Source organism: Chelonia mydas, chromosome 3 (assembly GCF_015237465.2).
Source record: "Chelonia mydas isolate rCheMyd1 chromosome 3, rCheMyd1.pri.v2, whole genome shotgun sequence".
Taxonomy (NCBI): Eukaryota; Metazoa; Chordata; order Testudines; family Cheloniidae; genus Chelonia; species Chelonia mydas.
The window spans coordinates 110,696,574-110,721,768 of record NC_057851.1 but is presented as its reverse complement, the minus strand read 5'-3'; the positions used below and the strand labels follow the sequence as shown (position 1 = coordinate 110,721,768).

General features: G+C 41.5%; 1 protein-coding gene across 4 annotated transcripts in view; it reads right to left on the bottom strand.

Moving 5' to 3' along the window:
* MTHFD1L (methylenetetrahydrofolate dehydrogenase (NADP+ dependent) 1 like) overlaps positions 1–25,195 on the bottom strand; it is a 243,645-nt gene that overhangs the window by 80,612 nt on the left and 137,838 nt on the right. For all 4 annotated transcript variants that reach the window (XR_006289653.1, XM_037894986.2, XM_037894985.2 and 1 more), the window contains exons 21-24: positions 9,746–9,885; positions 5,668–5,709; positions 968–1,068; positions 389–566 (exon numbers count right to left, since the gene is read on the bottom strand). Coding sequence is in view for 3 of the 4 variants with exons in the window: in XM_037894986.2 (XP_037750914.1) it covers positions 389–566; positions 968–1,068; positions 5,668–5,709; positions 9,746–9,885 (461 nt within the window). In the remaining variant the exon portion in view is untranslated. The remainder of the gene's footprint in view (positions 1–388; positions 567–967; positions 1,069–5,667; positions 5,710–9,745; positions 9,886–25,195) is intronic.

Genomic DNA, 25,195 nt, shown 5'->3' with positions numbered 1-25,195 from the left:
CCTAAAGAAGGAAAGGAACACTTTAGGGAGTCACAGGTGTATGCATTTCAAACAGGATGACATTAAGAAAATGAAATTTCAGCTGAATGCCATGAAAAGCCTTCTAGGACCAGCAGAGGCCTCATCACTGGAGATATTTAAAGCTAAACAAGACAAAGCGCTAGTAAGTATGCTATCGTGCAGCAAGCAATCCTGTACTGCCAGAAGTACTCACTATTTCATCTTCAGTAATAGTTTTATTTTTTAATCTGCAACGCCTGGGATATTATTAAGCCAAGCAAGCACCTTCTTATAGCTGACATCTAAAAGGAACGCTAAATAGATTTGTTGCAACATCCTCTTTGTTCTCCATCTGAAACTATTGCAACATTCTTTTTAATCATCTTACCTCCAAGTTGTACAGATATTTGAAGCTGTTTTCCTGACTGGCGGCTTTTCTCACAGCCTGAGCCAATTCCACAGCTCCTCTACCACCAGCTGACCAGTGATTGCAGGGCACTGCATCAAATGCTCCAGACTGTTTTGCAATCTCACAGACTAAATCAACTTCAGCATGGGAGTCAGTTCTGCCAACGAAACAGTTCTGTCATTATTTTGTTTATTTACTCTTGTACAGCCTTATTTGTTAAGCAATGCTCTGTAGTTACAGTTGTGAAACAAGTTAGTTATGGAAATCATACAATTATTAAATGTTTATAAAAACCCCGACTGTCTTAGGTACATTGAAGTAGGAATGTTTCATTTAAATAAGATTACAAATCACATACAATACCATTTTATATTTATGTGATTTGAAAACCTCTAAAAGAGGCAGCTAGAGGGTTTTTTAAAATCTTTATATGCTTCAGGATGTATAAAAAATTTAATATACTATATGAGGTGAGGAAGTAAGTGATTACACCTCATGCAACAACAATGAGCTTGAGCTTTGGGTCCACTAGCAGGAGTAAAGGATGGATTGACTTACTTGAAGACATTTAGAGCAACTACAACAGGAACTCCAAAGAGTTGAGCAATCTGAATTTGCTTCTGTAGATTACAACAGCCATCAGCTACCAGCTGGAGATTCTACATTAAACAAACAAAAAAACAAATGGAAAGAAATGGCAAGGTGTCACATCTTTTCTAGCCAAAGAAATTTCCTGAAATTACAACAAACATGGTTAGCTGTAATTATTTTTATATTTATGGGTAACCTTCATAATAAGCTTCAGACAAAATATTTTTATGTATCCTATTAATTCTGACTTCAGTAGCAGCAGCCGCATTTACATAACTGAGCAGGGTCTAGATCTTTTACATTTGAGCATGTTGCCAGATTGCTCCCTTCTGGGACACAAGCAAGACAGAGTTGCTGCCAATTGGCTGCCAATCAATAAACAAGATGCCAGAAAACATCTGTGGGCCGGTTGACATTGGCAGTGGTATGGACTGCTGCCAGTTCCCCCCACTCTAATTCATGGCTCCATCTAAAGGAGTTACACAGTAATACAATTCATTAAGACATTTGCTGCTGAAGCTTTCCATCACAGGACTGACGCTATCTCATCTGGTTCCTCCTAGGATCCTTTTTCACCACATATCCAGGCCCAGGGAAGACAAATGGAAGGAGGAGATGGACTAGCTTTCTCATTCTTCTTCCAAGCTCAAATGCAGGGAGAGTTCACTCAAATCAAAATCCTTTGTGTGATGCCACTTAATTTGTGAGATAACACTAATGCGGGCATTCTATTAAAGGCCCAAATACCAAAAGCTTCCCAGAGAGGATGGTTGACAGGGATGCTAGCTGACATAAGGCCCCATCCAACTCCCACTGAAGTGAATGGAAAATACCACTGACTTCAGTGGGAGGCAGTTCAGATCATAAGCCTCTCAAACTTGGGACATTTAAAATACAAGACAAGACAAGGCCACTCAGACAGCTCTTTCTTTCCCACACATGTGAACATACAAGCATACAGTCCAGGTGATTTACTACTGTTGATTTTCTTAGGTTGTTCCATCCTGTTCCCGACTTAGCCCTGGTCTACACTACGAGTTTAAGTCGAATTTAGCAGCGTTAGATCGATTTAACCCTAAACCCATCCACAGAATGAAGCCATTTGTTTCGACTTAAAGGGCTCTTAAAATCGATTTCTGTACTCCTCCCCGATGAGGGGATTAGCGCTAAAATCTACATCGCCGGCTCAAATTTGGGGTCGCCTCCGGGAGCGGTCCCAGAGTGCACCATTGTGACCACTCTGGACAGCACTTTGAACTCTGATGGACTAGCTAGGTACACAGGAAAAGCCCCGGGAACTTTTGAATTTAATTTCCTGTTTGGTCAGGGTGGCGAACTCAGCAACACAGGTGACCATGCAGTCCCTCCAGAATCGTAGAGCGTAGAATGTTTCTACGCTCCCCCTATCATCTCCGTCCCTGAGGTTATTGCAGATTAGAAGGCGGAAAAAAACACACTCGCGATGACATGTTTTCCGAGCTCATGCAGTCCTCCCGCACTCACAGGGCACAGCTTAATGCATGGAGGCATTCAGTGGCAGAGGCCAGGAAAGAATTGCTGTGTTTGCTTAACAGCAAAAGTATCATGCCTCACTAGCGATCCTGCCCAAGCCAGGTTGCTGTTTCACGTTCACTCCACGCTGTGTCAGCCTTGGGAGGGGGCATTACCGCTTTGTGAGCAGGAAGGCCATAGGTATAGACATTGCATTAGGTAGCTTCTGTAGCTAGAGAAAACATTCCTGTGCATTCAACAAAGTCTGTGGCAAAAAAAGAGAAACCCCATTCAAGATGGGTTTCTGTAGTGTAGTGGTTATCACGAAAGGTCCCCGGTTTGAAACCGGGTGGAAACAGGTCACTGTTTCTTTCTCGGACTCCCCTCCTGCATTTTTAGTCTTAGAACAGACCGTGCTGTGAAATTTTACTTTGAATTATATCAATTATGAGTTAAATAATATGGCAGCTCTCTCTAAGTTATAGTCCCGGGTTCCTTACCCTTTCAACTGCTCTGATAAATTAACATTTTTATAAGTGGCGGGGGAAAATTTTCATGAAGCCTTTTATAGGGAAGAAATGCTATCTAGGACTCTGAAATAATCTTAACGTGGCCCATGGAGTGCAATCCTTCGTTCTGGATTTGTCATTCCACAAATTGAACTGCTCCTTACTATTGTCCAGGCTTCATGAGCCATGGAAGCAAGGGGCAGGCTGGGGTACGTGTGACCATGCCGTGCTGCCGGCTGGGAGAGCAGCCTGAGGCAGAAGCCTCCAGCTCGCATGATATTCCAAGCAGGACTGAATTTCCATGAGACGAAACTTAAAAACGAGAATGACCTGGAGTCACTCCCATTCGGTGCTTTAAAAGGAGGATAGCCATGTCCGTCCAGGCACCCCTGATCAACCTCACCGAGGTCTGCCAGGAGCACCCAGGAGACGTACAATGGCTATCTGTCCTACTGCACCATCTGCCGCGAAGGCAAGGAGCTGCTGCTGTGTAGCAATGCAGGACTGCCAGCAGCACCCAGGAGACGTACGGTGACGGTGAGCTGAGCGGGCTCCATGCTTGCCGTGGTACGGCAAGCATGGCAGTGAGCTGAGCGGGGCTGGCGGCTGGGACCCTGGCTGGCAGGAGCCAGTGGACGGAGCCCAAGAATGGCAGCGGGCTGAGCTGCTCAACCTGCTGCCGGTGTGGGGCTCCGTCTGCCAGCCCCGCTCAGCCTGCTGCCTGCCTGGGGTTCCGATCATCCAGGCAGGCAGCGGGCTGAGCGGGGCTGGCAGACGGGACCCCGGAAAAAAGGCGCAAAACGATGGTCTGCCGGTGCTTTCAAGGAGGGAGGGGGGCCCAACGATAGGTACCCAAAACCACTTGTGACAAAGTTTTTGTCCCATCAGGCATTGGGAGCTTAACTCAGAATTCCAATGGGCAGCGGAGACTGCGGGAACTGTGGGATAGCTACCCACAGTGCACCGCTCTGTAAGTCGATGCTAGCCATGACAGTAAGGACACACTCTGCCGACTTAATGCGCTTAGTGTGGACATACGCAATCGACTGTACAAAATCGAATTCTAAAAATCGACTTCTATAAAATCGACCTAATTTCGTAGTGTAGACATACCCTTAGAGGTTTTAGGCTTTGCCCAGACTGTATACTGATTTTCCATGGAAAAGTACATTGGAATAGGAATTTGCCCATCATGTAATGTAAGGACTGATATAAAAAATATTTTATCTTCATTAATCCCTCTATTCCTGAATCCACTGTTTAGAACTACTATAGGAGAACTAGGTATTATTTTTATAAGCCAAACATACCATGGTAATGGTTTACAGAAGTAAAGTGGTTGGAAGATTTCTATATCAGAAACACACACTAAACCTAGTAATAACCAGGTTGCAAAACTGTAATTAAAAAAAAGTAGACAGCAGCTAAAGCACAAGTAATAGGCTATACAAAGGCTTTATCCACAAAGATGAAACATAGACCACATATTTATTCTTTAAACATATATAGCCTATGTTTGAGCTGTGCCATCTTGCTGTCTAACACCAGGCATGAAGAGCAGGATTAATATTAAGCCTTAGAGTCAGCACTTTATCCTAACAGCTGAGACTGGACATGACTCTTTATTTTGAATGTGTTAGAGAATCTCTTCCTGTTTCATTTCCTAGGGCCATTTGTTTATGGGTTTTTTTTGTATAAGGTGAGGCTTGGAAATAGTGGCTCCCTGTCGTTAGCACAAACAGAGATTATATATAACTATTACTTCCTATAGATTTTTATATATACTTTAATTTTACTTACAAATGTCAAGGGAAGGAGGGACAGAAAAAGGGAAAGAAATGCCAACATTTCAGCCCCTAAGTTGTAAAGGGCCTTAGGCATGGATATTGATCTCTCTGTAGGTAAATAAAAGACTTGTGAAAAAAAGATAACTGAACACACACAATGAATAATCAGGTTCCTTCATATGGTAATGACACAAGTAGATTCCTTAATGGGCATTTGGTTAGTCCATGAATTCAGATAATATACCAAGAACAATTTTCATCTCCCGAAACTTGGAAAGTTAAAGAAGTTTCCACAACATTTTTACTATAGTTACCATATTTGTCTGATAATCTGAATTCAAGTGTAATTGTTTTGAGGTAAATAGAAAAACTCAATTTTTAACATGAAACAACATCTTTTGATCAGGGAAAAAAGGAGGCTACACTTTACAGTGGATCTCTCTCATCAGAGTACTGAAGTGAAATAGAGTTCCTTTATAGGTGGCTCAGCTCTCCAATACTACAGTGGTGGGTGCTCTAGAAATATCTGAGAGTTACTCAGTTGAAGTAACTTCCAAGGTCAAAGATATCTAACACTAGCAAATGGCTTCTTAAGTCTGAACACTACCATTGCTATCTTACTATGATATTGCACTCAATCCACACAATGCAGCAAATAGATTTTCTTCCCTTTGTAGGTATTTTTCATCTTTTATTTTTAAATTGTATCATAAAACCTCAATCAAGAAGCGCTTGTTGCATCTACTGCTGGCATTTAAACTCGCCACTCTCCTCTTGTTTTATTGTTTGCAAAGTAACTGGCAACTGTGTTGTTTTAGATCTTTTCAAATCAAAACTTTTTAAAAAGGACAGGATTAAGTTTTACAGTAATTGCTCTTACCTCTTCTGTATATTCTTTCTTAAGAGGGGCACCAGCAGTTACCTGTAATCGTAAGCAAGTAAAATTAACAATCATCTAACAATGTTAGTCAACTACCTGTCTGGTCAGGAGTACAACTTTTTAAAAACGTTTGTACTCCAAAACATCACGCCCATTGCCAATAAAAAACAATAAGACCTTCCTTTCCAGTAACAAAAGTTCAGTACAGCCACAGACCATGGCCCTAGAGAAAGTTACAGCTGTACAAAGCAAATGGCAAAATGAATCACTTTCCCCCGACCCAAAGATAAGAATTTATGTCTTCTCAGTTTATTACAGCAGTGACTCAGTTTCAGGGTTTTCTTTCCCCCTCCCCAAAAAGCAGTAATGGTCAGAAAATTACTATGAAAAAATGGCAACTGGTTACTCAAGAAATCAGTTCTCGGTGTGCATTTTAAATCCTATCTGCTGATTTTGGTGACAATGCATTTTTACAACTTTATACAATGTTTGTACTCTAAGGCAAATATAGCTATTGAGACAGATATGGCAATTTCCTTGGTATACCTTCTTGAATTAAGTATCTTTGGGATCCATTATATTGAATGGTTTACGTATATTTGTGGGCTGGGATTGTATATAATCTTTCAACAGGGTAGATGTGACAGATGTGAGACTGGGGATTCAAAGGACTATGCTGAACAATGTGCCAGACAAGAATGGACTTTTGGATCAAAATTTGTGAAGTTGTTTTCCTGGGGAATATCTAGGAGGAGGTGAATGCAAATTCCTCACCTCCCATTACGCAAAAATCCAGCCTTTTGAAGCTCTGCCCTGAGAAGTGAGCCACTGTCTACTGATCACTATTATATGCAGTCAAGATCAAAGGCCCAAGCTGTATAAAGGAAAGACTGATCTGTTCCTGGGGGTTCTAGTTCTGAATCTGAGACAGTTATGAACTTGTAACCATGGGAAAACCCAGTTGTGGGTTTTGAAGGACTGACAGAGCCTGAGGCTGGAGTTGGGAGGACCTCTGGTAAACGTTTTAGCATGTGTGTAGATTCTTTTATTGTTTTGAATAAATTCTCTGGAATGCTTTCACCTTAAGAATAAATGAGCTTGCTTATGTTGTGTGGTAACATATAACTCGGTCAATTATGTTGTTCACAGCCTTTAAAGAGAAAGCAAACCACAGATGTTGGCTTGTTTAGGTAGTCTGGCTTGTTGGGAATATCACATTGTAGGCAGGGAACTGTGAAGCCTGGAAAAACCCTGGTCAGGAGGGAGAGAGACATGGGTCTCTGCCTAAGAGATGTGACACCTGAGAAGCCAGGTGCTTAGAGTGGGTGCCCCTGAGGGACCATGGAGGGGGAATACAGGTGCAACTGCACTGAACTGTGACGACTTTAGGAGAGTGAGCTGGCTTTGCTCCTGGCTTGGGCATCTATAGAACTTTAACTAGGTTCTGACTGTAGAATCCTATTTTTATCGGTGATGATATGAGAGACGGCAAGAATCCTGCTTGGCTTTCAAATTCCAGGCCGAGTTCGTGGGACATGTAAAAGGAGCAAAATGGATATGGAGTCAGTGAGATGCAAACATGGAAGACCGTGGTGCCATTTTAGAATCACTTTTCAGTGTATAATCACAGTTTAAAAGCTGGTTCCTCACCAAATTTGAGGTGGCTCTACTGCTTAAAAAAATCACTATTAACATGTATAGAACTCCTACAACTTCATTTAGGATTTCTTCAGAATGGAAATATGAGCACGTAAAAAATGGCAATTGAAATCCACATATTAAAATACCCACTTCTTAGAAACTCAGTACATCAGATAATGAGTAGGTATTCTAAGTGATTATTTTTGGTCATAACTCACTTGAGAAGGTAAAACACACCTTTGCAGTGTCCTACAGTATAATACATCTACAACAAAGATGGTAAATATATCAGGATACAATTAAAATCCTATTTATAGTGAAAGTCTTGCCGTGCGTTTTCAAGTAACAAACCAATGTTAAGAATATACCTATTTCTTGAAATAGAAAACTGGCTTCTGTATACATTTTAGTAAAAGGTTTAGGAAAAGTCACGCGATTGGCTCCAAGTACACCCCCACATTGGGGAAGAGAGTGAAAATTTTTTAAAAAGATCAAAGAATGAGATGCTCACCCAGACTGCAGTCACTTTACACTGGGCAAAAGTGCTAGAATAGCGTAAAGAAGCTCCCCTGCATTGCTGAAGGAGGATTCTCCCATTGCTGGAATTGTGGAAGACTGCCATAATGCTGCCTGCCAAGGACCCCTGGAAAGTTCTGGTGTAAGGAGCACACTGAGAGCAGGGCTGCAGTACACAGGCAGCCCAGGGACGCTGCTATTACTTATACAGCTCTCAGGGGATGTCTAAATTAGATCAGGGACTGTTATCCAACCATAAAAGAAAGAAAATATATACTGTTTACAGGAATTGGAAACACTGCCTTTCCTCCAGCCACATGATTAGTGTACAGATTTAGGTATAAAGTTACTAAATAGTTGATGACAGGTGACACAGATATGGTCATCTTTCATATATCTACATATTGCACTCCCCAGCAGCATAAAGAAGGTGGAACTCTGTATTAACTAAGTGACTGAGGGGATAGCAATCCAGCACAGAGGGCATAAGCAGTTGACAGCAGGAATGGACACAGCACTCTTGTGGCTGATGGAACCATGCCTTGTGGGCAGCTGCAAATTAGAGCAACGCTAAGGCTGCTCTACATGACTCCTTGGGATCAGACTGGCAGCACAAATATCAAGGAGTCACAAAGGTTTGGTTTATAGAGTCACTTTTATAGCTAACCTTCCAGACCTACGATTTGGCCCATATCGTCCTTGTACAGTATATTGTGTGGGGCAACCTACAACATCCATTTGTGAAAGACCAGGGTTAGATAAAATCAATACATAGTTAGAAAGAGCAGGTTTAAATTCCCCTTTTGCTAGACGGAATGAAAATTTTCACCACAACGTACCATCGTGAAATGTATGGAGGAACAACGTGCCAAAAGACAAAAGAGCTGTATGTGTTGAGTGAGAATGATACACAGGTACCACTATGACAACAATATTTTGGGTTTTTAATCTTAGAAAATTTGGCACCAAAAGGTATGAATAAGGGAAAATCTCAGCACTGATTCTCTCTCAGATGATTAGATATAAGGAAGGCTCTGTGCACTCCACAATTCTGTGGTTGTAGAAACAGCTCTGGAATTTTCCCCCAATATGAGGCTCCACAGAAAGCTGTTTCCCTGGAAGTATCAGATCCTTTCAGAATGCTGGGCAGAGGAGCTGAAGCATGTTGCTAGGCTTTCAGTCTCTTTGCCTGGTTAGTAGAGTGCCAGTCACTCACAGGAGTACTCCTGATTCTGCCTGATTGAGTGAAGAGTGCCTCTGTGATTAGCAATCTACAAGACCCTGCTTGGCCCTAGCAGAGGGAGTGATATAATGGGGATGGGGGAACACCACACATTTGTTGGTATCACATGGCTTGGAGAAGAAAAGGAGTCACCCCTACAGCGGGGAGAGGGAGGAAGTTCCCTCCACCTCAGTGGCAAAAGCCTTAGGCCTTCCAGTCACAAGACAAGAGACTCAAAACTCCCTGATTCCACTAAGCACACTGCAATCTGAATTCCTCTCTCCCCCTCAGCTGCCAAGCTCTCTGGCTCATAACAACCATGAACTCATAGCTACCATGCACTTAGGTATTAACACCACTGAGATTTACAAATCACTATTTTAAGAGGCAAGGGAGAGAATGTATATAAAGGATTTTAAAAAAATATAAAGAAACTTCACTCCCTTTTCTAATAATTAGTAATTCTTCATAGCTGTCTAATCCTTACTCATTTGGTTTGAGTCCAATAATCTCCTAGGGAAATTCAGGAATGGACATGAGTGTGATGAGGGAGTTTAGGAATGAGAATTTCTAAACAATGGTTTACATTAAGAGCTTTTCCAGCCACTTTTAAAATTCAGAATTTTATACATATTTCAAATGTTAATGACAATTTTTAAGGTTTATCATTTGTGTTTCAAGAAAGGTGCAGATACTTACATTTGGCCCTCCTCCATGCATTTTCAAAGCCCTCACTGTAGCAACAAGCACAACCACGCTGGGAACTAAGCCAGATGCTCTGCATTTGATGTTGAAGAATTTCTCCATCCCAATGTCAGCACCAAAACCAGCTTCAGTTACTGTTAAGGATAAAGAACTCAGTTAAAGGCAAGGGATGCTTCACTTTATTCTAATATGCCACATACTTTTAAAAATCCAACTGCATTCGTTTTGCCAGACCTCCAGAGTTCTATTTACATGATTTTGATTATCTTCAACCATTTACTGCTCACAAGTTTTCTTTTCCCTGATAACTACAATATGTCACCCAAGCGGACTGCATAAAAAAGTTAACTGAGATCTTTTAGGAGCGTCCAGTCCTGTGTTACAACTATTTTAGTGTAGTTATGTACATTAAAATACTTTAAAAAACCCAAACAAACCTTCCCTCTATTATTCCCTCTCACATACTTTTACTAGATAGGGGTGGACCTGGATCTGAAACCCCTTGAATTTTGGGAATGTTTAATCCAAATCTGAAATGTGTGGCTCATCTCTAGCTTTTACAGAACAGACATGCAGTTTCAAAATTGAAAGACAGGGTTATTCACAATCATCTGCTCTCAGACAATATTTAAACAAATACAATACTAAATACCTATAAAATCATATTGACACTGTTCAATTGAACAATGAGAGTAATTAATCATTGGAACAATTTACCAAGGTTCCTGGTGGATTCTCTATCACTGACAATTCTTAAATCAAGATTGGATGTTTCTTCTAAAAGATATGGCCTAAGAATTATTTTGGGGAAGTTCTATGGCCTGTGCTATACAGAAGGTCACATTAGATGATGACAATGGTCCCTTCTGGCCTTGGAATCTATGAAACCATTAATCCACGAGTTAAAAATATCAAAGGGAAAATGTCCATATTAGATGAAATACAGTAACTCCTCACTTAAAGTCGTCTGGGTTAACTTTTGTTGTTACGTTGCTGATCAATTAGGGAACATGCTTGTTTAAAGTTGCGCAATGCTCCCTTATAAGTTGTTTGGCAGCCGCCTGCTTTGTCCACTGCTTGCAGGAAGAGCAGCCTGTTGTAACTAGCTGGTGGGGGCTTGGAACCAGGGTAGACCGGCAGCCCTGATATCAGCTCCCTGCTCCCCTAAGTTCCCTGTGCGGCAGCTGCCCAGCAGGCTACCAATGGCCCAGCAGTTCAGCTGTCCCTCCCCCCACTGCCATGTGCTGCTCCTGCCCTGTGCCTTGGAGCTGCTCCCGGGAGCCTCCTGCTTGCTGTGCGGTGGGAAGAAGGGTGCTAATGTGAGGGTGCCCCCCTTTCCCCTGTTCCTGCCCCTCCATTACCCCACCTCCATAGAGCATGGGGTGGGGGGGACACACGACAGGGATCAGAACGGAGGGAGCTTGCTGGCAGCAGCTGCTGTCTCAACTTGCTGATCTACTTAAAAGGGCAGTGTACTTAGAGTGGAGTCAGCGTACTTAAAGGGGCACTGCGTGTCTCTCTCTCTCTCTCTCTCTCTCTCACTCACTCACTCGGTGTATGTCTGTCTCTCTCTGCCATGCTGTCTCCCCTCCCTCCATTCCTGCTGCCTTGTAGAGTATGAGGCTACATTAACAACAATGTATTAACCCTTGAGGGCTCAGCCAAGTGCTAGTTCATCATTTAGAAGTAAGGCATTCCCTGGGAAAATCCCACCCTCTTCCACCCTCTGACTTCACCACCTCAACCAAGCTTCACAATCATCATTGCTGTGTGGAGTATTAAACTGTTTGTTTAAAACTTATACAGTGTATATGTGTGTGTGTATTTTATACACACACACACACACACACACACACACACACACACAGCATACGTTTTAAACATATATATATATAATGTGTGTATACATATATATATACACACACACACACACACAGTCTTTTGTCTGTCCAAAAAAATTTCCCTGGAACATAACTCCACTCTATTTACATTAATTCTTATGGGGAAATTGAATTAGCTTAACATAGTTTTGCTTAAAGGAGCATTTTTCAGGAACAGAACTACAACGTTAAGTGAGGAGTTACTATAACAATATTGTTGTGTCTCTTGAGCCATTTGTACTAGTTTCTTCCCCACTTGCCATATATTCAATTGCTTCAAACCTGGTGGGGTGCTAGGCTCCCTGGGATACCCATATCCCCAGCAGTCCATAGAGACAGCCAAGCTGCCTGGGAGCAAGTTAAGAAGTTCTGTTCCATTCCCTCCTGTTTCACTACAAATCAGTAATGATTCTGCTCCCTGACTGCCCTCCCCCTGAACTTCATCATCCAACAGACTCCATTCTTTGGGATCGTCTCTTATCCTTAACTCTTAATAGGAACACAACAGATCTCCCAGCGAGACATCAAAGCAACATGCATGACTTTCCATGGCTTCCCAGTTAGTTGTGTTCTGTTGCATTAAAAACTGGATGGGAATCCCCAGAATTCAGTAGAGGGGGACACCCTTATTTGTTCAGCTATGCATCTACAACTCTTCATTCTCCTAAGTCCTCTTTCCCTTCAAATGCTGAAATACCTAAACTCAGCATTTTACAAGTGAATTGAACCCTGTACAATGCAAGAGAAGTTAGGTGTGAACAATATAACTGCAGACAGAATGGATTTTCTTATTATAAAGGCCAAAGAGGGAGAAACACAAAGTCAGGTATGTCAGAGCTTGACTTCTGTGTGAGGAAGGAAACAGGATGCAGTAGAAAAGCTGCTGGGATGAAGGCTACCAACTGCAAAGGAAATAAAATGAGGAATAATGAGAAGATTAAGTAATGTGCCAAACTCTTGTACTCTGAATCCTGTTTGTGCTCAAATAATCAGTGCAATCACTTTTATATTATTTCCTGCTTTCAAATCAGTGTGCCAATTAAAACATAAACAAATAAAGGCCATAGGGACTTAGGAGGGTTCAAACTGGTTTTAGTTTAATGATTACAAGTTTAAGGAAACCATTTAACCAGCTATTATGAAAAACTATTAACTTAAAAGAACGCAGTTATTGATTTCAGGGTTATAATTTATATTGTGTGTTTTGTCTCCAAAACAAAAGTGCAATCAGCTGTTACACATGAAACGTTAAGGGTTTTCAGCAAGAAATAAATATATAATAAATAACACCTTGCTAAGCCATGGTCATGAGAAGTAATGGACAAAACTATGATTAACGAACAGAAAAATACCAGAAAGGCAATTATACAGTACGAAGTACAATGTCAAATGGTCAGTCCAAATTTGTTTCTGGAAAGGTGACTTACTTACTGCCTGACTTTTTTACAAGCAGAAATTAAAAAAATCATAAAGAGCTTATTTTTAAAAACTCAGTGACTCTTGCATTAGGATATCCAGTAAAAAAACAGGAAATGGTACTCTTTATGAATGTACTTCTTTTTGAACTAGTTCCAGTCCTCCAAAGGAGGTGAGATGCAGCACAGTAGCATGGTTGTCACTTTTCATTCTCTCAGAGGAAACAGTCTAGGTGGCCGGTTTCACAAGTTTTATTTTTCAAATAAAAATACTCAGGAGGGTGGTTTTAAACTAAAAAAAAGCATAGACAGTCTCTAAAAATCACCACAATAGATTACTGGGGCCACTAGTACAAAATGGTGCCATGCAGCTCCTCAACAACACAGGCTACTATGCACACATTACACCTGTTTGTTCTCTACACTTGGCTTCCCACAGAATACTGAATCAATTCAAAGTCTCGATCCCTATCTTCAAAACTCTCCATGGCCTGGGCCCAGGATACCTAAATGACCATCTAAAGCTCCAGGATGAAGAATGTGGTCGACAACTTAGCTCCTCTGGCACAGAGTAAAGCTTGTCTATGTGGAAGACAGAACTTTCTCTGGGGATGGTTCGATGCTGTGGAATGAACTCCGGGAACTAAGGACCATCAGAATCCTCACCACTTTCCACTCCAAGTGCAAGACACATTTCTTTGACCTTGCTTTGTCTAATATAAACAAGTAGCAACAGGCATATTTATTTAATAAACCAACCTATCAAAATAAGACATTCCTCTCCCCTGCTTCTCCTTCTGGGAAGATGATGAGAGAAAAACAACATATGACTGATTGGTAGTCATGTTGCTTAATGCACTACTGGAAGGTGTTCAGCTACTATGGTGATGAGTGCACTATAAGAACCTATATAGAACAGAACAGAATTATGATTTGAGTAAAGGAAGCTAAATTAGAATAATCCCAGATTTTTCACTTTTCATTTCTTTCATTTAAAAAAGCCCCTGTTCTTTGCTGTTATTGATTTATTGTAAAGCTCCTACAGTGGAATTTATAACAAATATTTGAAAACAGCTTTTAGGACAGTGCACATTACAAGTGTGTGTAACAGAACTGTCTGAAGCAGCCCTGACCTTTGATTAAAAAAAGCTGGTTCGATTAAAAAACATTTAGAATGTCTATTACTCTATTTTTTAATATCTATACCTTTGACCCCATAAACAATGAAGCATCTACATACATTTTTCCTCACACTACTGACAGCTCATGTGTAAAGATTACTTTTATTTAATAAATAATTAAAAACAAAAACAAACCAACCAAGACACTCCACCGCACATACTTCTTCCTCTGGGGAGAGGATGAGAGAACCACCACCACATGACAGAAGTTAGTCATGTGGCTTAATGCACTACTGGAAGGCAACCAGACATTACAGTGTATACAGAATACAATAGTATATAGAATTTTGGATTCCTTTTTCAAGAGGACAGAACTCAACAGATGTTCTAAAAGCTACACTTTTCATTTAGACTTGCTATAATAAGGTTAACTTTAGAAGAACATTAGTTGAGATGGTCTGTAACCATCTTAACTGCAGCTCAACTTCTTTGAGAAGATATAAGGCTGGATTCTTGTTTGCATTAAGATATCTTTAAATTGCTTTGTCAGTGTAAATGGACCTCAACCATAACTTGGGTATAAAAGCAATTTACTCCCATATTAAGGCCTCTTTACACCTGCAGAAACGTGTAAAGGAGCCCTCTTGTAAATGAGAATCAATCTATTACTGGAATGCAAACTTTTTCTGTGAATATATTGTTGCTTAATTCTACTCTAAATTTTGTATTGCACCACCAGTAGTATTTGAGGCCTGTTATTAGAAAAAAAAATATATATATACAATTTAGTAATATAAAGGGCACTCAGATCCTACAGGGATAATATATATATATTCATTCTAAATCAAATAGCAATGCTTTTTCTATTTTGCTTAAGATTCATGTAATAATAATCTAAAAAGCAAGTACATTTTAATATAGTGCAAGTAACTTGGAAGAGGATTCCACTCTAAATTGGGCCAAGCCCAAAATAGTGAATTAGTATGGGACCTTAGACAAGTCACTTAATTTCCTTATATCTTGGTCAAATCAGCTACCAGAACAATTAAAAAGTAAAACATACTTACCTAGGAAAGAGATGCAGTATGTAAACCAAACACCCCAGACGGTTTGGCCAAGGGGAGGGAGAAAATCAGAGAAAGCTCAGAAACATGTGGAGACAGGAAAAAGGATAACAACAAGAAAGATATTTGTGGGAGAGGTATAAAAGAAAAACCAAGGGAAAAGATTCTTTTCCAACTTTCTACAAAGTAGGTACTTGTCACTGAAGTCTATAATTCCACTTTAGGGTGAGGATGGGTATGAGCAAACCTCTCTAATGGTTCCCTATCACAGTTATGTCATCATCAGAATCTCTTAATGGAATTATTCCCTGGCTGTGCACAGTTGGGGATATTTTATTTCTTGTACAGTATGAAGGATGTCAGAAAAACCAGAACAAACAGAGTTGTGGTTCCTGCACCTGATCAGATTTCATAGTCATGACCACTTTAGAAAAACAGTAAAGTTTCTTCACCTAAAAATATATTTATCATGCTGTATCTAAATATGTAAAACAGTTCCATGTTAAGTGTTTCACACTAGTTTAGATTTATGGACTGCAGGAGACCTTACAAAAAGACCAACATTTTAAATCAGCCAGGCTACAGTGAAATTGTGACATGAAAGCTCATTTATTCCACAATAGAATTTCTTGTAAACTGAGGCTGATTTTAGATGAAACTAATTTCTCTCCCATCAGCACTTTCTATCAACAAATCAAAACAAAACATTTGTATTGCAAGTACCAAGTCAGAGACATACACATGAGGCTAAGTTTCAGGACACAGAACTGTGAGCCTGAATTCCTGAACAATGCAAAAGGAAATGGAAACTATGAACTGCGAGCTGCCTTTTATTCCTCTGATGTAAACAGATCTGTTCTAGTGCAGCTGTCTGCTGGTAAACTCAGGAACAGAAGAGTTCAAAGTCACAGGAGCACACGAACTTTGAACCTGGAGCTCAAGGCATGTTAGCTGTAATATACTGACAGATTCTTGTTTAAGTCAAAAGTACCAAGGTGCAGAGACGCCAAAATAAACGAGGTTGGATCAGTGATTTATCTAACAGGATACCACATTTTTGTTAGTGCAGCGAGGGATGAATAAACCAGATGTTTGTCCATTTTGACTCTTGCAATTTATCTGACCTGACCCTCTACCCTCATGACTGATTTTGGAATTTAGTAAGCTCAAACTTATTCAAAGTTTTAAAAGAATGAGGCTTCTCTGTTCCCTTTACTTCTGATTTGCCCTCAGATTCCAGTCAACTCAGCCAGTACACCCATTCTCTAAAATGCTCTGACACACATACTCCTATTTTCATTGTCCATACGTGTCAAATGCACGACGCTGCAACAAAAGTTTGTGGAGCTAGAAGAGCACATATGGCAGATGTTGCAGCTACCAGCAAGTTGAGGGACATACATTGGGGGATACTCTAATGGACATGAGAAACATTTTTCATTCTGTAAAGTAGGTAGTTGAATTTGCTTTAAAAGATTTAAGCTCCAGTTTCACTGCATGGCTGAGAGAGTCAGAGGTGCACACCAGACTGAGTATATAGTATTTTCCCCACTCAGTTTGACCGAACACATGGTCATTCAGCTCAGCCTCCAAACCATGAGGATGGCTCATCCTTAACTGCAATGATATCAACTGAAAGATGCCCTGTGCTATGGCAGGATGGTCCCTACAGAGCTGAAAGCAGGGATTTCCTCAGCATTGACTGCTAATCCAGACTGCTGGTATTAGTGAACTAGCAGCAGTATCTGTTATTCATTGTTTCGTCTCGCAAAATGTTTTTGACCGAAGTTAAATTTCATTCTGGGAAACTAGATTATATGAAAATGAAATTATTTTACAATATTCTATCAGCAGGGACTGGTTTTTTGTTCTGTGTTTGTACAGTACCTAGCACAATGGGGTGCTAGTCCACGACAGACTCCTACATGCTACGGTAATACAGAACAACATGCTACCAAAAACTGAATTTCTTATTCCAAATAGTTCACCTCCAAAGGTAAATCTATAGCATGACATTATAGCATCACATCGATATAGGAACACCTGCTGAAGTGAAGAAACAGATTGACAGAGCCAGAAGAATACCCAGAACTCACCTACTACAGGACAGGCCGAACAAAGAAAGTAACAGAACTCCACTAGCCATCATCTTCAGCCCCCAACTAAAACCTCTCCAGCGCGTCATCGAGGATCTACAACCTATCCTGAAGGACAACCCATCACTCTCACAGATCCTGGGAGACAGGCCAGTCCTCGCTTACCAACAGGCCCCCCAACCTGAAGCAAATACTCACCAGCAACCACATACCACATAACAAAAACACTTACCCAGGTGTTTTTGCAACAAAGCCCGTTGCCAACTCTGTCCACTTATCTATTCAAGGGACACCATCATTGGACCTAATCACATCAGCCACACCATCAGAGGCTCATTCACCTGCACATCTACCAATGTGATATATGCCATCATGTGCCAGCAATGCCCCTCTGCCATGTACACTGGCCAAACCGGACAGTCTCTACGCAAAAGAATAAATGGACACAAATCAGACGTCAAGAATTATAGCATTCAAAAACCAGCCGGAGAACACTTTAACCTCCCTGGTCACTCAATTACAGACCTAAAAGTCACAATTCTTCAACAAAAAAAACTTCAAAAACAGTCCCCAACGAGAAACTGCAGAACTGGAATTAATTTGCAAACTGGACACCATCAAATTAGGCTTGAATAAAAACTGGGAGTGGATGGGTCATTACACAAAGTAAAAACTATTTCCCCATGCTAATTTTTCCCCTACTGTTACTCACACCTTCTTGTCAACTGTTTGGAATAAGCCATCCTGATTATCACTACAAAAGTTTTTTTTCTCCTGCTGATAATAGCCCACCTTACTTGATTAGTCTCGTTAGAGTCGGTATGGCAACACCCATTTTTTCATGTTCTCTGTATATATAGATCTTCCTACTGTATTTTCCACTGCATGCATCTGATAAAGTGGGCTTTAGCCCACGAAAGCTTATGCCCAAATAAATTTGTTAGTCTCTAAGGTGCCACAAGTACTGCTCATTCTTTTTGTCTTTAAAAAGTTGTCCTTTAATAGGGAAATGACATAAAAGTCTGAAGAAAATATGAAATCTAGAAAGATGCCTTTAAACCAAACAGCAGATATGCTACTTATAGGGATGGTCAAAAATTTTCTATCAATGCAATTTTTTGATGGAAATGTGGGTTTTTGAACAATTTTTTTTTGGCACAAAATGTCTGCTTTTTAAGGAACATTTTGATTTTTTTTTTATTTTTTTTTTACATAAACCAAAATATTTAAGCTGAAAACCAAAATATTGTGATTCAGATATCGTGGCGGTATCTCAGGCAGCTGCAGTTTACTCATGTCCCCATTGTCGTCTGTGGGCTGGGTTCCCCAGCCAGACTACATCTGATAGAATCATAGAATATCAGGGTTGGAAGGGACCTCAGGAGGTCATCTAGTCCAACCCCCTGCTCAAAGAAGGACCAATCCCCAACTAAATCATCCCAGCCAGGGCTTTGTCAAGCCTGACCTTAAAAATATCTAAGGAAGGAGATTCCACCACCTCCCTAGGTAACGCATTCCAGTGTTTCACCACCCTCCTAGTGAAAAAGTTTTTCCTAATATCCAACCTAAACCTCCCACACTGCAACTTGAGACCATTACTCCTTGTTCTGTCATCAGCTACCACTGAGAACAGTCTAGAGCCATCCTCTTTGGAACCCCCTTTCAGGTAGTTGAAAGCAGCTATCAAATCCTCCCTCATTCTTCTCTTCCGCAGACTAAACAATCCCAGTTCCCTCAGCCTCTCCTCATAAGTCAAGTGTTCCAGTCTCCTAATCATTTTTGTTGCCCTCCGCTGGACTCTTTCCAATTTTTCCACATCCTTCTTGTAGTGTGGGGCCCAAAACTGGACACAGTACTCCAGATGAGGCCTCACCAATGTCGAATAGAGGGGAACGATCACGTCCCTCGATCTGCTGGCAATGCCCCTGCGTATACAGCCCAAAATGCCATTGGCCTTCTTGGCAACAAGGGCACACTGTTGACTCATATCCAGCTTCTCGTCCACTGTCACCCCCAGGTCCTTTTCCGCAGAACTGCTGCCTAGCCATTCGGTGTCTAGTCTGTAGCGGTACATGGGATTCTTGCGTCCTAAGTGCAGGACTCTGCACTTGTCCTTGTTGAACCTCATCAGATTTCTTTTGGCCCAATCCTCCAATTTGTCTAGGGCCCTCTGTATCCTATCCCTACCCTCCGGCGTATCTACCTCTCCTCCCAGTTTAGTGTCATCTGCAAACTTGCTGAGGGTGCAATCCACACCATCCTCCAGATCATTTATGAAGATATTGAACAAAACCAGCCTGAGGACCAACCCTTGGGGCACCCCACTTGATACCGGCTGCCAACAAGATATGGAGCCATTGATCACTACCCGTTGAGCCCGACAATCTAGCCAACTTTCTATCCACCTTATAGTGCATTCATCCAGCCCATACTTCTTTAACTTGCTGGCAAGAATACTGTGGGAGACCGTGTCAAAAGCTTTGCTAAAGTCAAGGAACAACACGTCCACCGCTTTCCCCTCATCCACAGAGCCAGTTATCTCGTCATAGAAGGCAATTAGATTAGTCAGGCATGACTTGCCCTTGGTGAATCCATGCTGACTGTTCCTGATCACTGTCCTCTCCTCTAAGTGCTTCAGAATTGATTCCTTGAGGACCTGCGCCATGATTTTTCCAGGGACTGAGGTGAGGCTGACTGGCCTGTAGTTCCCAGGATCCTCCTTCTTCCCTTTTTTAAAGATGGGTACTACATTAGTCTTTTTCCAGTCGTCCGGGACTTCCCCGGATCGCCATGAGTTTTCAAAGATAATGGCCAATGGCTCTGCAATCACATCCACCAACAACTTTAGCACTCTCGGATGCAGCGCATCCGGCCCCATGGACTTGTGCTCGTCCAGCTTTTCTAAATAGTCCCGAACCACTTCTTTCTCCACAGAGGGCTGGTCACCTCCTCCCCATGCTGCGCTGCCCAGTGCAGTAGTCTGGGAGCTGACCTTGTTCGTGACGACAGAGGCAAAAAAAGCATTGAGTACATTAGCTTTTTTCCACATCCTCTGTCACTAGGTTGCCTCCCTCATTCAGTAAGGGGCCCACACTTTCCTTGACTTTCTTCTTGTTGCTAACATACCTGAAGAAACCCTTCCTGTTACTCTTAACATCTCTTGCTAGCTGCAACTCCAGGTGTGATTTGGCCTTCCTGATTTCACTCCTGCATGCCCGAGAAATATTTTTATACTCTTCCCTGGTCATTTGTTCAATCTTCCACTTCTTGTAAGCTTCTTTTTTGTGTTCAAGATCAGCAAGGATTTCACTATTAAGCCAAGCTGGTCTCCCATAATGCCCCATGGCATAGGCACTAATTTTTTCTTTTTCCTGGGGGTGCTCCCCCCTGTTCTGCCCCAAGTCCCCACCCTCGCTCCGCTTCCACTCTGCACCCTCCTCGAGGCCCCTGCCCACTCGCTAGTCTCCGCCCTCCCCCAGCCACCAAACAGCTGTTTGGCAGTGCCTCCAGAGGAGCACCCACTATCTCTTTCCATGGGTGCTCCAGCCCATGCCCCATGGCCAGAAATCCCAATGGTTCAACTGCTTTTCCTCACTGCGAGATGAGACTGTGGTGCATCACGGGAGATGTAGTCTCAACAGGGAGGCAGGACATCCAGAATAGAATGGGAACGTAATGCACCTACACTACAATTAACACAAGGCACCACAGCAGCATTTCTGAATCAAAGTATTTACATTTTCAGCTGAAATATTTTGTTTTCTGATTTTTACCAGAAAGCAGAACTTTTTCCATTGAAAATTTCACCAGCAACAACGTTTAGAAAAGTTTTTGTTGAAATTTTCAGAGGGTGGGGGGAAGAGCGTCAGTTCGTTTTCCAACCACCTCTGGCTAGTTGGTTTAAGTGTTTCTCTCTCTTTCCATCCAGCGCTTTCATATGCTATACGTACAATTAATAAATTAATTGTCACAATGACTCTGGTGTAAGTAGGTCAGTATTATTATCCCCATTTTACAGATGGAGAAACTGAGATAAAGAAAACTTGACTTATTTATTCAGGCAGATAGCAGGATATAGAACTCTGATCTCCTGATTTCCATACCACTGAGACTATGCTTCCTCTTCATTTGATTTATGAGCCACTTTCCAGAAAGACACATATAATCAAAATATCAGTTTAATCTAATTCCTTTGTTTTGTAAAGTGTGAGGATGTACAAGCAGAAATATTCATGTGTAATATGAATTCTGTATTAGGTACTCCTCATTTGAGAGCATTTCATATTGCTGTATAGATACTGGATTTGAAATTAGTAAAATAAAAAGCAGGACATTATAGATGCTTTGGCCACATTTGTGCAAAAAGCTTCCTTTCTACACCTTGACGGTTCTGATATTTTTTCCCTCTTGAAAATATGTGGAGTCACTGTTGCTGCTCCCACTTCCAGAGGTTGTGCACAGTACCAGCCTACTACGTGCTTAAGTTCCCGTTGGACCAGGCACGAGATCTCAGATATAGGTCTCTGATGCTTGTGCTGTCCACTACCAATGAGATGGTCCCCTATTTATATCACTATAAAATTACTAAAGCTTACACAACAGAAATATTAAAGATCCATGATCACCACCTTGAAATCTAGTCAAATACAAAAAGAACTAATTTCATGTACCACACATGCCCCTGAACCTCTTTTCCAAGTTTTGCGGTTTTACAATCACATTTTCTTATTTTCTCTTCCCTGGTTAGGTGTAACAGACCCACAAAAACAACAAGGGGAATCTTGCTAATAAGGGCAAACAGTAAAAGTGACTATTTACGAAGTGTTGTTGAATTAATGCATTATTGAAAAATAGAAAAAAGTTCTCTCTCTTAGAATTTCAGTTGTAATCATCTTAGGTGTTATTTGTAGCAATAGTAGATAGAAGAATTCAGACAGAAGTGTAATTTTTTTCAAGTCAACTGCCCTTTTAATACCTTTGCTAACAGAAAAAACACACACTTACATTTTCCTCTAATCTTCCTTTTGCTATGACAGATGACCCGGTCTTCAAAAAGAGTGTACTTAATGATGTTACCAAGATAACTACATATTTTCTCATGCATAATAGATCATAACGGTCTTTAGCAAAGAATTATTGTAGTGTTTAAAAAACTAAAACCTCTACTTTTTATGCGTAGTTGCATGGAACAACAATTAACACAATAGCAGCATCAGTAGATCTGACTGAGCAATTTTTGCGGCAAGATCATTGGCCAGTGCTGTTCATAGCCTTTAAAAGAACTCTGCTGGGATACAGTCTGTAATTTTAGAACGGTATCTTTTTCCCTTTTAACTATTGTGGTAATGTATTGGATGCTTTAAGCTGAAAAGGGTTTTCTTACAACTAAATTGTGTTTAATTCTGGACACCTCAATACCAGAAATATGTAGATATTTACTTCCATTTGTAAACCCACACCTCTCTAAAGCTCTGGGCACAAGTACAAATTCATGTGACTAAACTCCTTCTTCCTTCAACCTTCACATCTGGCCCCTGTAAATACCTAAGAAAGAAACCTAGGAAAAGAGAGAGGCTTTGCAACATGCTTTGAAAAGTCAATCAATATTGGTTCTGAAAAATCAAGGAAAAAGGAGGAAGAGAGTTAGGACTGCTGCACTGAAACCCTGTCCTCTCCCAATTCAGCCTGTGGGCTGTTAGCCTGAGAACCTCTTCTAGCCATGGCTTTTGCAGTTTTGTCCATCTCATGAAAATGTTGGGGTGGCTGAGTGGGGTGGCATTCTGGGTGAAAGCAGAATAAAACTTGAACATGCATCTTTGAATAGAATGTATTTTTAGTAGCAGTGGAAATACAAGGAAATGGTAGTGAAGGGAAATGTAGAGTGTGCTGAGTAAGCATGTTTTCTGCACTATCAAGTGGTAACCTTGGAGACTGCCACAAATCACAGAGCAAGAACACTTAATACTTAAGAAAGTATTAAATCAACATACATCAAGAGTTAGGCGGGGTGTGTGTGGGGGGTTCTTCAAATGGGCACAATTATCAGAAGTGGGAGGCAGACAGAATATCTTGTCACTTCCCCTTAACCTGCTTTGGTCCTAAAACAAAAAGTGTTTGCACACAGACAGCGAAGGTTGGTGCCCACAGAGAATATAACAGATGTCACTGCAGAGAGCAGTGTTGAATCAGAATGATCAATGTTTCTATCTTTTGGTCTAATCACTCAGGGCATGCCAAGTACCGAGTCATCAATCACTCCTATGTAAGGCTACATCATAATGTATGTACCATTCTGGATCTGGTTGCTGTTCAGCTAGAATCGCCCTCCCTGTGATGCGGTTTACAGACCCCTAACAAAGGCTAAGGGAGTGAAGGAGCAGTAATAGCCCAAGAGGGTCCCCACACCTCAGCAGCTGCAGAGCATGCTCCAAATGGAGGATCTGCTTGGAAGGGGACTCTGACAGTCAAGCAGGGGAGAGTGGAGGAGAGAGTGTCTGAAGGGAGGAAGCCAGAAGAAGGGTCTGGACAGTGGATAAGACCCAACTTGGGAAGCCAAGGACCTGACCCTTTTCTGTCCCCTGCTCCCTGACAAGGGAGAATAACCAGAAACTGAGAAATGGACTGGGGAATACCCATCCGACTGCTGAGAGTGATTGGGAACCCTCTGCTGGGAGTGGGGAGAGTGCAGCAACCAAACTGAAGAGAGAGCCGGGAGGTAGAAAGTGGTCTAGGGGAGGCTGGTCTGATGTATCAGGAAGAGGCAACTCTGAGACACTGCTCACTTCTCCCTTGATCCCTGAGCAGTGATGCAGTGGAGAGGAAGGGCTGGGGTCCCCGTACCTTCCCCCTCACCCTCGCCCCCACCCCCTGCCATCTGGGAGCACCAGGGAACGACAGACTCCAGCGTGGCTACGGGCCCACAGACTGGCGATCCTAGGACTTTGGGGCCTGTTGAGCCACAGCCTGCCCACTGTGAAGCCTGCTTCAATCCCCCACATTCTTCACTAAGACAAAAACGTTGAAAGGGATAGTTCCCTCAACCCCACTCTGCCCCATAATGCAGGTTAGTGCCAATTCATTATGGGCAGGGACAGTGCTCTTCACCATGATTTAAACAACATTTTTACTGTACCTGTCTGGTGAAACTACTAAATGGAAAGTAGCTTCTAGTTATTTTCATTCATATTTCATTTTAGCTGGAGGGTATCTTCTCTTTGTGAACTGATTACAGGGAAGTTACCAGGAATGGTATTTTTGACAAAGTTGCTGAGCCGTGTTTTATGAATTTGTGAAAAGGGACATCTCCTAGTTATTACCTAGCAGGAGGAACTGTATTTCACTGTGTTAGCGACTTGTATCAGTGGGAAAAAAAATGTTGACATGCATGACACCAAGTCTATAAATTACTTTTCAAGATTATGCAGGGAGCCTAGAAAGAGTTTGTTTTGCTGGTGAGAGTCTACAAAGAGGATAATAAATGTTTCAAATTCATGGAGAAGATAATATCAACAAATAGCATGTCTTTCCATAAACTGTTCAAGAAGAAAAAGTACCAGTTCATGGCAATAGTAGTTAAAGAAAAAAGGAATCTTCTCATGAGGCAGGACTATGCAACATAAGTCAAAGAACAATAATTGGTAACTTACACCCATGACACTGCAAAAATCAGAGGGTGGGTGGGGTACCTAGAGGCATGAAAAATGCAGAGGAGCCTTGATCTGCCTGGCTGATTCTAGAAGCTTCCAAGACTGCCCATGAACTTTACTAATGGGAATCCCACCTACGTCTTTTATGTCTATGTCTGGCTAGTGGGGTTAGTCCTCTGATTAGAAGTTGTTTGGTAAATTTTTCAAAACCTAGCATTCAGG